This window comes from Phycomyces blakesleeanus (genome assembly GCF_001638985.1).
Source record: "Phycomyces blakesleeanus NRRL 1555(-) unplaced genomic scaffold PHYBLscaffold_14, whole genome shotgun sequence".
Lineage (NCBI taxonomy): Eukaryota > Fungi > Mucoromycota > Mucoromycetes > Mucorales > Phycomycetaceae > Phycomyces > Phycomyces blakesleeanus.
In genome coordinates, this window is record NW_017265147.1 from 950,929 (window position 1) to 964,328 (window position 13,400).

At 35.9% G+C, this 13,400-nt stretch overlaps 3 protein-coding genes across 3 annotated transcripts; 2 read left to right on the plus strand and 1 right to left on the minus strand.

Moving 5' to 3' along the window:
* Positions 1 to 3,254: 3,254 nt before the first annotated feature.
* On the minus strand, positions 3,255 to 3,800 carry PHYBLDRAFT_147122 (hypothetical protein; the record flags this gene model as incomplete). The annotated part of the gene is made up of 4 exons (XM_018431799.1): positions 3,255 to 3,347; positions 3,436 to 3,452; positions 3,551 to 3,716; positions 3,783 to 3,800. The coding sequence occupies 4 exons, from the start codon at positions 3,798 to 3,800 to the stop codon at positions 3,255 to 3,257; spliced, it is 294 nt and encodes a 97-aa protein (XP_018290188.1).
* PHYBLDRAFT_181978 (C2H2-type zinc finger transcription factor) lies at positions 3,796 to 5,545 on the plus strand. The gene is made up of 3 exons (XM_018438546.1): positions 3,796 to 3,925; positions 4,042 to 4,715; positions 4,805 to 5,545. Exons 1-3 carry the CDS (start codon positions 3,849 to 3,851, stop codon positions 5,236 to 5,238), a joined length of 1,185 nt encoding a protein of 394 aa, XP_018290189.1. The 5' UTR covers positions 3,796 to 3,848; the 3' UTR covers positions 5,239 to 5,545.
* Positions 5,546 to 7,627: 2,082 nt separating this feature from the next.
* On the plus strand, positions 7,628 to 8,176 carry PHYBLDRAFT_147124 (hypothetical protein; the record flags this gene model as incomplete). Its single annotated transcript, XM_018431800.1, has 1 exon — positions 7,628 to 8,176. The coding sequence occupies one exon, from the start codon at positions 7,628 to 7,630 to the stop codon at positions 8,174 to 8,176; it is 549 nt and encodes a 182-aa protein (XP_018290190.1).
* Between the last annotated feature and the right edge of the window lie 5,224 nt (positions 8,177 to 13,400).

Consider the following 13,400-nt stretch of genomic DNA (forward strand, 5'->3'; position numbering starts at 1 on the left):
TCCAGCATGAATTGAAGAGTTTCATAACCAACATTGGATTGACCGCCGACTTAAATGAAGATCTCGAAGATGATGAAGTTGAAGCTGAAGAGGATTCCGAGGAAGAAGAGGATGAAGGGGAAGAAGAGGAAGAAGAGGAAGAGAAGCCCAAGTTCAACAAAAACGCCAAGTTGGTAAATTATATACAGTGAATCAAAGAAAGAATACGTTATATAATGACTAAATGTGTGTGCATTATCTTATATACCTATATAGCTTATTGAACCTACTCCTTTGTGGCATCAGTTGACTCTTCCTCCAGTCAACGCAAAAGCCGATCGTCTCACTAACACCGAGATGGCAGAAAAGTACAGCTATGCACGCGAGCTGTTATTGCAGGAAAACGAACGTGGTGAAAAACACAGCGTCCTTTCTTCATCTGATCGCAACTTCATGTCCAACATCTTGACTTCCGGTACTCTTAACGATAAAGTTTCAGCTCTTACATTGTTGATCCAAGAGTCTCCTTTGCATGGTGTTAAGACTCTTGATGCAATGATGGCTATGACAAAGAAAAAGGGAAGGAAGGAGGCTGTTATGGCAGTCCAGAGTCTTAAGGATTTGTTTGTTGGTTCAGTACTTCCAGACCGCAAGCTTATCTACTTTAATGATCGCCCCCTCGGTGCAGAGAATGTTCAAGACGAGCACCTATTGTTGTGGGCCTTTGAAGATCATTTGAAAAAGACTTACTTTGAGTTTGTCCAACAGATTGAGGTAGGTTGTGTACAACTGGATTAGGGATGAGAAACTCACATGCAATCTACATACACAAAAAAAAACAAAAAACAGCTGCTCGCTCATGATACACTTATGCATGTCCGTTACAGCATGATCAAGTGTATTCAGGACCTCTTGTCTGGAAAGCCTGAACAGGAACAGAATTTGTTGAAACTTTTGGTCAACAAACTTGGTGATGCTGAAAACAAGGTTGCTGCCAAGACTGCACAGATGTTGACTGATCTGATGGTCGCACATCCAGGCATGAAAATGTATGTTGTTAGAGAAATCGAACAACTTTTGCTGCGTCCCAACGTTTCTGAGCGTGCACAATACTACTCTATCATCACCCTCAACCAGACCATCTTGACCGGCAAAGATACTACTGTAGCCAACAAGCTTATCGACCTTTATTTCATTTTCTTCCGTCGCCTTTTAAAGATCACCGAAGAAGAAGAGAAGGCTGAAAAGGCCAATAAAAAGACTGCAGAAGAAATCCAGAAAGAAGAGGATGAAAAGAAAAAGAACAAGAAGAATAAGCAACCTGAGTTTGAGCTGGAAGATCAGCAATCAAAGACAATCGCTGCTATTCTGACCGGTGTTAACCGCGCATTCCATTTCTCTAATATCACTGAAGAAGTGTGAGTAATGAATAGTTGTAGCTGTAGTTGCACAAAAGATATGTTTATTGACATCTCTTTTTTTTAAGGTTTGAGAAGCATATGGAGGTCCTATTCAAGATCACTCACTCTGGTACTTTTAACACTGCTATCCAAGCACTCTCCCTCATTTTTTCCATCTCCCTCGCCAAGCACACCGCTACCGACCGTTTCTACCGCACACTTTACGAATCTATGCTCGATCCCAGACTTATTACTAGCTCAAAGCAAGCCATGTACCTCAACTTGTTGTTCAAGGCCATTCGTGCTGACTCTGACAACAGACGTGTAAAGGCATTCGTTAAGCGTATGGTTCAAATCGCTGGTCATCACCAACCTCCTTTTATTTGCGGTCTGTTTTACATTCTCAGTCAGGTAATATACGTTAAACAATGATAGTATCAATGTACTTGACTCAACAAATAGCTTTGTTTGTTGGTTTGTTTATTTGCTTTGTGTATTTGTGTATCTGTGTATCTGTGTCTTTGTTTGTTTACTTATTTATTTTCTAAATAGCTCATGTCTGCACAACCTGGTCTGCACTCTATGTTGACTTCACCTGAAGATGATGATGAAGAAGAACACTTTGTGGATATGCCAGATGAGGATGAGGAAGAAGGTGAAAATGAAGAGAAGAAATCTGAAACAAAGACAGAGACAAAGGAAACCACATTAGACATGAGCGCACAATACGACGGCAGAAAAAGAGATCCTCGTTTCAGCAATGCCGAGAAAAGTTGCTTGTGGGAGCTTGTAAGTTATTTGGGGACAAGATGTTGCGTTGCACCAAAAGGCTAATGAATCTACTCTTTTTCTTTTTTACTTTACTTTACTTTACTTTATTGTACTTTATAAATAAAATAGGTGCCTTTCCAGGAACACTACCATCCATCTGTAGCCAGATATGCAGAGAGCCTCTTCAAGGGTGAGCCTATTCAAGACCAGCCAGATTTGCACCACCACACCTTGATGCATTTCTTGGACAGATTTGTGTACCGCAATGCCAAGAAACAAATCACTACCAAGGGTAGCTCTATCATGCAACCTCTTGGAAGCAGGCGAGATGGCGGTGTTCTTTTCACGCGCGGAGGTGGTGTTGGCCTTGATAGCGTACCACTAAACTCTGAAGCATTCTGGCGCAAGCAAGTAGAGCAAGTACCGGTTGACGAGGTAACGTTGTCATGCGGCGGAGTAAAAATGTGCTGTGCTAATTTAGTAAATATGTCTGATTTTGTGTCCCTAGGTCTTCTTCCACAAGTACTTTACACAAAAGGCAGCAACGTCCACAGACAAGCCAAAGACAAAGCCGGCTGAAGGAGACGATGAGGAAGATGAAGTCTGGAGAGCAATGATGTCCTCTATACCCGGAGGTCTCGATGACGATGATGATAATGATGATCCTGACTTGGGCGATGATGATGAGGAAGATGATGAAGAACTGCAGGCATTGTTAATGGATAGTGATGACGACGATGCTGATTTGATGGATGCTGAGGCTGAAGACGAAGAGCTCGGGTCGGAGCTAGACGAAGACGAAGAAGATATAGATGACTTTGAATTGATGAACGCGTCCAGTATGGATGAAGACGAGCAAGAAGAAGTCGGTGAGAAGCGAAAGGCACAGGATGACGATGAAGAGGATATAGACGAGGATCAGTCAAATAAGAAGAAGAAGAAGAGCAAGAAGCCACGGTTACCAACATTTGCTTCTTATGAAGATTATGCAAAACTTATTGACAGCACAGAATAAGGCTACTATTCATAAAACAACCCTATCACAAAGTAATAAAAAATATAATAAAATAATAAAAAATAAAATCAGCCTTTGGACATTCATTTCTATTTCGGCCATTGACGGGACCAGGTTAGATCGTTGCAGACATGGCCAATGGCAGACAAAAGGTCGCGGATAAAATCAGGGGACACAGAATCCTAACCTCACCAGTAGCCTATTGTCGCTTACGGACCGATCAGTGATCCCAGAGGCTGTGTCAAATTAAATACCCGTCCAAAGGTCTACCCACTCGTATACTGGCGCTGTTTAACACATATATAAGTGGTGGTACGACGTTGGACAATGTGAGGCAAACCCTTTTTCCGGACTTCTTGCTTGATTGAATACTTAGGCTTCTTACCTTGATGATGTTGAGAAGAAAAAAAAAGGCACCGCATCCCAATATGATGAACAAGGTTAGGGTTGAGGATCAAATGATGCCAGCATTTGTTGCTAGGCAACACAAGTGTTCTGGTGTACCGGAGTAAAGGTCGCGACTTTAATTGTATTGGCATCCAGAGTACAGACTTGTGTAACAGTGTAACAGTCCAGGTAATATAAAATCCATTTACTTTTCTTTTCTTCTTCCTTACCCTTAAAGCGTCCTGCATCTTGATTCATACCCTTGATCCCATACATCTTCCCCTACTCTAATCATTATGCCTGCCCCCATTGAATACACCTGCATCCGCCGCATGAGCACAATTACTGTGCCCAAGCAAGATATTAACTTTGAGTAAGTATCTTGTGCTCAATCAATCGAGCAAGCATCTTCTTTTGTCAGCAAAAGATATACATATACCATATCGACAAGTTGCTTATAAATCTTTTTTTTTCTTGTATTTTCTTTAGTGCTTACGACTTCCAGGTCTGCAAGCCTCAGAACGATGTTAAGAATGCATTCGAGTCTAGGGAGCTTGAAGCTTCTTTCTGCCGCGACTTTGCCTGCTGTGGTTTGGTCCTCAACGACCTTCATGATCTTCTTCAACATTATGAAGAATGCCACGTCCGCTTCGAGGATGAAGAAGGCAGTCTTTATGACGAGTCAGAGTCCAACTATTGGTCTCCTGTATCATCCCCTACCTCATGTTCATTTGCATCCTCTGAACCCAGCAGTCCTACTCTCACTCACGATGAGCCTGAAAGCATCAGCATCTTAAAAAAGAAGGCTGCTTCTTACCTGTCTGACCTTTACAACGCCAACGCTGCCACAGCATCTCCTGCTTCTCTTTCTGGTTCGAGCTCCTTGTCGACTCCCTCTTCGCCTCTTTCTGTAGCTGACGATCTTTCGATCGACCAGTCTGAATGTCTCGCAGATGATGATTCTTCTCTTCCCAGCAAAAAATCACAGGGAAAGAAGCGCTCATATACTCAATTCTCTACCTCCCACCCAAATGCCCTCGACCTTTTGACTCAGTCTGCCGCAAAAAAGCTCGCACTTGCCACAGGTGACCTTCCTACACCCATTCTCACTGATGAAGATTTCCTTGCCCAAGCTGGTGCTCTTCTTGCTTCTGCCAACACAAGTAAGTATTGTTATTAATAATATTATTAATATTATTTAAAAAACTTTATAATAAACAAAATAAACTAAACATCATTCTTTTTCGTTCAGATGCTAATGCTGACAAGCCTTACAAATGCCCTGTTCCTGGCTGTGACAAGGCTTACAAGAACCCCAACGGGCTCAAATACCACAACCAGCATGGTCACTGCAATTTGGTTTCAGATGAAAATGAAAACGTTGCTTCCAAACCTTACCAGTGCACTATCGGCGAGTGTGGCAAGCGTTACAAGAACCTAAACGGACTTAAATACCATATTGAGCATTCCCATATGGCCGCTCTCAATCACACCCTTGCCACATTTGGCTCATCTCTGTTTGCTGGCCTACCCGGAGGAAATGCAACTGCTCTTAACGCCATTGCTCAACTTGAGCAGGCTGCCGCTGCTGCTGCTGCCGCTGCTGGTAGTGTTGGTGCTTCTGCCTTCATCTCCCCCGAGGCATCTCCCATTCTCTCTTCCGCCTCGCTTCCCTCCCTCTTCTAAAAAGTCAAAAGTAGTATTATTATCAAAAAAGTACCCAACAAAAAGTTCTCCCTTCCCCTCCCATTCCTCTTTCATATTTCATTTTAGTTCATTTTATTTCATCTCACCCATCTCCAAAAAAAAAGTATTCCTCTTTACTACCCATCTTACTAGTTTTATAGCTTTTCCTTATTATTTTCTTATACTCTTTCTCTAATCTCCTGTATATATCTTCGTCTCTATTGTTTCAAAACGTAACTTCTATATCTATCGATCTCTGTTTAATTGTTTAATTGCTTATAAAAGTTTATCATTTAATTCTTTACTCAAAAATATAAAATATCATGGTTTCCTTTTTTTTTTCTCCTAATTCCTATTTCCTTTTTCCTTTTGACATGGGCTTCATTCAAATGTTATTTTGTTACACGATCATTCATTACACTGCGTGTGCGACTATCTTTTGTCTGTTTTTGTTTTTTGTTTTTTTTGTTGTTTGACTGGGTTTTCCTATAAAGGCAGTTGAACATAAAGTAACCTTTTTTTTATATTATATATTTATATATAATATTTGTGTCTATGTGTATATATATATATATATATATTTCTTTTTTGCTGTTACGTCTGTAGAAAAAAAGACATATTTAGTAAATAGGGACCAATCGACAAATAGAACCCATGGAGGTACCAGAGAACCCATGATCTTGACGGCAGAACCATCAAGCCAAAGTAGTAATCATTTTTTGAACGATGAATAGAAATCCATCGACAAGGACACACCTGCTCACACATCCTCACACACACACAGAGAGAGGGAGAAAAATAGTGCTAATAAACTCCACATGGAAATCAAGTCTATACAAAAGGAGGTTTAATGGTTACACTAGAAACCATCAAATGAGGAACTCTACCCTATTCAGTTTCTCATTTTACTTTACTTTATCTTACTTTACTTCCTTCTGTTATTTTATATATTATGTATCCTGTTCATTCTTTCTGTCAGTTTCATTAGTTCCTTCAATTTGTGTCTTCATACGTTGCAAATTCCCGATTTGAAGGCGAACATGTATTCTGAAACTAATGAATGTCAGGGACTCTGAATCATATTGATAATATTGATAAGCATGGACCCTTGGTTAATTAATACAGATCAATTCAAAGTAATATTATTATTTTTCTATTTGAGGTCAGAAACAAAGCCCAAACCCTGAAGATGAAAATAAACCGAGGGTAAGCTTTCTGAAGTGAACTATTATTAGTGGCTACAATGTCTTCTGGGTTTCCATCTTTTGGCTAAATAGGTGAGGCCCATTCAGAAGGGCAGGAAAGCGTATTTTTTTTTTCTTTTTCTTTTTCTTTTTGGTGAAGCCAGTAAAGAGGCTGCTATAATAATCGAATCCCCAAATCTGTTGAACCTCCGCGGGTTTAGTGTACCATCTCTAAAGGCAATTGGACAAAAGCTTATTCAATTTCTATTTTACTTTTTTTTTTATTTATTTTTGATCGATAAAAGACACAGTCCCCGCCATGTCTCCGCAGTTAGGTAGGCGACCACACAATATATATTGTATTATAAAAGGAAAACTAACAAGTTAGTTGGTTACTAGGGTACAAATTGCTATTTATTTATATGTTTCATTATTTCTTCATTCTTATTCTTATTCTTAGACTATTGGGTTGATCGACTTGTACAAGCCTTGCAGTACTAAAGAAGATGAAGAAGAATAGAAACAGAATTTTAGAACTTCTTGAACACAAATGCTTCATATAATACACAAACTTAACGTAAAATGAGAAACCTAGTTTTGTAATCCGCGCAAAATGTTTGGTCATGCTATTTAATTAGTTACACTAATCATAGGGCCTGAGGATAGTGTCGGCTTTGGGGTGGTTTTTTTTATATTTTTTTGAATTGAATTCAATTGAATTCAATTGATAGTTGTATTTTATTGTATTTTTTTTTATTTTTGGCCGGAGCTCATCACGGCCAAAAAGGCAAAAGATACTTTGTTTTCTTATTAACTGCCACGTTAGCTGTTAAAATGAAAATGAGAATTAAAAAATAGAACAAAAAAAAAAGGGCAAATGAAGACTAACAAGACAACTTCATTTCCAATAGTTCGTGACTGCTCTAACTCCTCTCTATGAGGATCACTTTCTCATAAGATCAAAAAATCAAAAAAAAGGGTAACCAATCCCTAAAAGGTACGTTGCATTAACCTTCTTTAATTTGTTATAAAACACCAATACTACATTAATATTTTCTGCCAAGGTTATCTATCTATCCATATATATATATATATATATATAGGTATGTATGCTTTGGTATAAAATGGAATTCTTTATTAAAGCATAAAAATAATAATAATTATAGCTTATAGAAAGATCATCTAAATCAAGGCAAATGAAGCAAATGGAGAACACTTTGAGCAGGTGGTTCAAAGCAGCTAGACCGATTGTTCCCGCCATGACTGCACTCCTTTCATCGTCATGCTGTATTATTCAACTTGCCCTCAATTTCTTCTCATTCTCTTGTGCCGGCTTTGCTGTCCTGACACCCTTCCGGCCTATACTGACGGCGATCACCATTATTCTCCTCACATATTCCTTCTACGCACGTGGGTGGAAGGATAAGAAGATGGCCGGAACCACTCTAGTCTCTATAGTATTGTTGGTGAGCCCAGAGATTGTTGAATGGATCAATCAGAACCAAACTCAGTCCCAGTTCTTGGCCGTCACGACAACCTACTTGGTGCAACTTCAAGGCTTAGGATGTATTGCCTGTGCCAACCGTATCAAGAGCGCGCTTTTAGCTGTGGATGTCATTGAGTCTGCAACAGTGTTTTTTGATAATAGTTCTGCTGTAGTACGTGCCTCACAGGCTAATGTAGCTCATATAGTCTTGGACACCATAAAGGGCATAGATCTGAAATACGATGCAAATATTCTCGAATCATGGTGAATAATAAAACGAAAAAAAAGAAGGATAGAGAGAGAGAAAATGATGAGTATAACCAACATGTATTTTTGACGATCTTGGCTATAAAAGGTTCGTGGGAATACAGAAGGATGGTTGGTTCATCGAAATCGCATTCCCACAACTATGCCTTCTACAAGTTACTCAAGTGCCTTTAACCTTTGATGGTAAGAAAATGAATTCTATCATTCATTTGATAACAGCTAAAGACGTTAGTTGGTTGGTTGGTTGGTTGGTCGGTTGGTTTGTCCACCCTATTTTGGAATCTTTGGAATACCAAGTTTGGGGCTACGAGATATACTTACTCTACCTGTTATATCTTACTACATCTACTATACCCACTATACATAGATACTTTTAAACCTTTTTATTTTTAAGGTTAAAAGGAAATATACTATCAATTTTTTAAAGAAAAAATAACCAAAAAAAATCTAGCAATCATGTAAAAAAAAAAAAAAAAAAAAAAAAAAACCAGCAATATCAGTATCCTTGTAATCAATTCATTTTGTTTTTTTTTGGCAGGGTCCTTTATCTGTCCTGCTAAAAGGATATAATTCAAACACAAATATAAAAAAAAAATTAAAAAACATATATGGGGGATTTCAAACTGCTCTTGATTTTATTTTATGTTCACAAACATTTGTTTTATGTATGTGTAGATTCATATATTTATATTCATATATCCTTTCGGAATAGGCTACCATTGACAATCTATTCCTTTCAAATGATTATTGAGCATAGCCTGGATTTCATTAGCCAAGTAAGAAGAAGAAGAAAACCCACAATGGTTATTTAAAGGTTCAAATGACAGCAAAGTTGTACAAGAATCCATATAATTACTTGTTGGTGATTGATAGGCTACTTATGTTTCACTAAAAGAACAAACACAAAAAAAAAAGACAAGAGCTAAGGAAATAGAATAGGACAGTTCTTGCAAATACTTCCGCTGTTAATAGCTGTATCTAATAAGAGTCACATATATCTAATTCCCAGACTGTTTGTCCAATGTATATATCAAATATTAAACATACAGAATAACATCAAAAGACTTGGGGGTAAACTTCAAAGGAGAGGGACGAAGGGAGGAGCTATTATTATTATTTAAATTACCGGGATTTAGTAGAAAAGAAAAAAAACCCCCCAAATGCTATCAATCCCGACATCTCAGACTTGATACTACAGAATTCTTATATTTGAAGCTTTAATATCTTCTTGAATGCCAAGGTTCATAAACTACCGTAAATTAATATTACTATTCTTGTTTCGTTTTTTTTTATAAAAAGAAAACCTTCTTCAATTCCTCCTCCTATCTACACAAGACAAATATGCAATCAATGCTTATTGTTTCGTATTACTCTTGTCATAATAATAAAAGCAATTATATGAGCAATTGGTATGGTCTGAATATAAAAGGCCAGGCAACAAAGAAGTGAAACCCTCTAGGAATTCTGCCTTTTTTTTGGTGCTCAGCTGTAGACAGGTCTTTATGGAAGATGAAGTACCCATGTAAAGTATAATGAAAATGAAACTAAGAAATCAAAGATAAAATCTATAACCTTAAATTATCGTTGACTACCAAATAAAAACCATTTTTAGGTAGATTTGTTAAGAAAGGCTGTGTAGTTTTGGGTTTAGATACTACTTTAAAGATCTTTCACGAGTAAAAATAATTCATAAATGTTGATGGCTTGATAGATACTATTTTGAATATAATATCTCGTGGTACATGACCATTTAAGCTATCTCAGCATACGCACACACACACACATATATATATATATATTATATATTTACATTTATATTGCTTTTCATGCCAAATAGACACAAGTGGTAGGATGTCAGGTATTTATTTTTTTAAAAAAAAAGGCAAAGGTCTTAATAAAGACAAGGATCATGAATGTGTAATATTTTATATAACAACAAAAGCCATATTCTTTGTATGTTACTTTCCCCACTAAAGCCATGGAAAGTAAGCCTATATTGATATTGATATTGATATTGGTATTAAAACTGCTACCTATAGCAATAATATGTGTATAAATTTATTAGAGTACAAAAATACAGTAATTAAAAGTAAATAGCAAGAACAATCTTGCCGTGGCTAGCTTAATGTATGTAATATATATATATCTTTGAGTCATCGTAGCTAGAGTAACATAGGTATATAATTCTATGCATAGAAGAAGAGGAAAAAGAAAGGAGGCTTTTCAGGGCATTATCTTACTAAATAGTTGTACAGTACTTTTACTTTCACTTTCACTTTCACTTTCTCATCTATCTTTTTATTTATTTATTTTCTTGGGTTTTTTAAGCCGGCCCAACAATTAAGCTATAAAGCATATTATTGGGATCCAACCTACTCAATGGTTACTCAGATCGTGGTTCTGTTTCGCTCTTTGATATATATATATACATATATGTATATGTGTATATATCAATTGCTATAAAAACTAAAATCCAAAAACCAAAAGAACACCGAATAAGTAAGTAAGCTTGAGCTTCAATTGCACACAGACATATACAAGAGGTATAGAGGGTGAAGATTAAGAGGAAGAAGAAAAAGATGCCAAGATACTAGGCTCTGGCTTTATTTGAGTAGCTTTTCTTTTTTTTATATAATTTTTTTTAAAATATATATATATATATATAAAGACTTCTTTGATAGTCAGTTACTGCTGCTGCTATTATTTTGAAAATACATGTTGTTATGAGAAAGTTTTTACAACATAAATCCCCATTGGCAGCAAATTGTTGCTTTGTACTCCATTGTCAATTTTTTTTTGTGTCTCTGTCTTTTTTGATTCTTAAGGGTCCGAAAGCTAAACTTGTACATACGTTATTAAACTTTACACAGAGTAACACGATATCTTATGGGATATAGCCGTGAGAATATTCCATTGGAATTGCTGCCTATCAAAATAGACATAAACCAAAGTGGCATTATATATATGTAATTTGACAAAAATAATATTAAAAAATGAAAAATGGAATTTGTAGATTATTTTGAATTCAAGGTACAATGCATAGTATTGTGAATATACTATATCTTATATAACACAACAGTAAAGCCCAAAAAATATAAGCTTTCTCAAAGTGTAGAGAAAATTGAGTGTGTGCTATATAGATATTCAAAGAAAAGATGTCAAATAAAAGTTTAATAAAATAATTAGTGATAGGAATCGATTGACTTACTTATACTAAAATAACACCTTGAACCAACTTTGCTTGTATATTATCCATTTCTAATATCAGCATTTTGATTGTTAGTTTGTATCATAATGCAAAGGTCAAGACAAAGGATTCAAACTTACCGCAGATAAACTATGAGTGGCAATGTCTCCCTTGTGAAATAAATAAATTGGGCAATTTGTTTGGTTGAATTAGGGCTCAAATAGATATAGCTTTATTAGCTTTATGATATACGACTTCTCAAAATAGTTATGCGAGCAGCTTGAAGCAAACATATGCCAAGCAAAGTTATATTATTCAAGTCTAAAACATAAGCTTTCTTTTCTTGTTCTTCTATTAAAAGCCTCAATCACCTGTCATTGTTTTACTTGGATTTAGCTGTAAATACTATTACTATTATTTGATTGTTTTGAACTGGTAATTATTTTGGGGTTGTAGTCATCCATAATCTTGTACTTATTTTTGGCCATGTTGGTGCCTCTGAACTAATACAGAACGCCGTATTTGTGCGATAAATAGTTGATAGAAAATAAATATATACGTTAAACTCGCCTGCTTTGGCTTTTTATATGCATGTACAAGACATAGATGTCAGGATCGTCTGTATACTCAACATGATGATCATATCTTTGGTTCTATAACCAGTTTATTTCCTTCTTCTATTGACACGAGAGCCAAAGAGATTCAGTTGCAAAGTCCTGCTTGCTGTTATCACTCATATCGATTATCTATTTTTATTTTTAGAAGAAGAAAAGAAAAGGATATCTCAAAAGAGCTTAGTGAATCAAGCAGCTTGATTTTTTTTTGGCTGTCAAGACCAACTGTTTACTAAAGTAATAGAGAATCGTGACCCAAAAGAAAGTCCATTTGTATTCAGTGATCGTGTCATTTTGTTAGACTGAATAATCCATATATCAAGGAACCCAGCAAGATTTAGGCTTTCCAATAGGTATTTCAATTTACCCGAATGTTAACTGCCTGTTTCTTGCTTCTCGTCCTGTTCTTTCTTTTTATAAAAAAAAACATGTAAAAGAGTAATAGACTTGTGGAGCACAGTTTTGTTGTACTACATTTTATTTTTTCTTTAAATAATTATTTTATTTTATTGTATAGATAGATAGATAACTAGATAATTAGATTATGAACGTCTTAATCATCATCAATATAAATTTGCCAAAGAGCTAAAAGCTAGTTAATTAGAAACCGTTTGAAAATTGCTTTAAATAAGTATAGGACAAATCCTTTAAATTGATCACTAATTTTTTGTTTGTTTGTTTGTTTTGTTAAATCAAAAACAATTATATTATACCATATCATCTGTCCACACCTATTTTTTTTTATTCTTCTTTTATTATCTGTTGCGGATAACCATTTAGCCTGAGTGAGTTGATCAAATTCTTAGTTATTTTTTTTTAAAAAAAATAAATAAATAAGGTTTCTTTTATGGTGGTTTGAATAATATGGCATTTACAAGTGGGTTATTTGGTTGTATGGTATGGCTGTATAGCTGTATGACTGTATGTATTATACAAATATACGGTCGTGTAGCACTTATCCTAATATTATGATTATTTTTGATGTTTTCTAATAGAATATATCTCAAAAAGTGCCCTTTTACATATTGCCACGCCAAATACACTTTATGTTACATGGCTGATGGTTTTCTTTTTATAGATAATTTCTTTTTGAGAGAGATGTTTAAGCCGGTATTTAAATGTTTGATGCCTTTGGAGGTATATGTGCTTATGTACTTGTGTATGTGTCTAATTAATTTTGTCAGCCCTATTCTTTAATCCACGCGAGTCAATATTAAACCAATGGCTATCAAAGTACTATTTACCAAAACCAAAATAAGATCTTGGTTAGCAAGGTCTTTTATGAAATAACGAGTCATTACCTTTGACATACGGAATTAAAATCAATAACCACAAACCTAATATAGACAATAAGCCGAATATATGATTTCATTTGGCTCATTTTGTTCACTTGGCTCATTTGGTTTATATGCTATTTTGCTTTG

What these genes read in the sequence shown, in the direction of transcription:
- PHYBLDRAFT_181978 (XM_018438546.1), top strand. Translation starts at nt 3,849, where the DNA reads ATGCCTGCCCCCATTGAATACACCTGCATCCGCCGCATGAGCACAATT. An exon ending in AAGCAAGATATTAACTTTGA is followed by an intron (nt 3,926 to 4,041) that starts GTAAGTATCTTG and finishes TATTTTCTTTAG; the next exon opens with TGCTTACGACTTCCAGGTCT. An exon ending in TCTTGCTTCTGCCAACACAA is followed by an intron (nt 4,716 to 4,804) that starts GTAAGTATTGTT and finishes TTTTTCGTTCAG; the next exon opens with ATGCTAATGCTGACAAGCCT.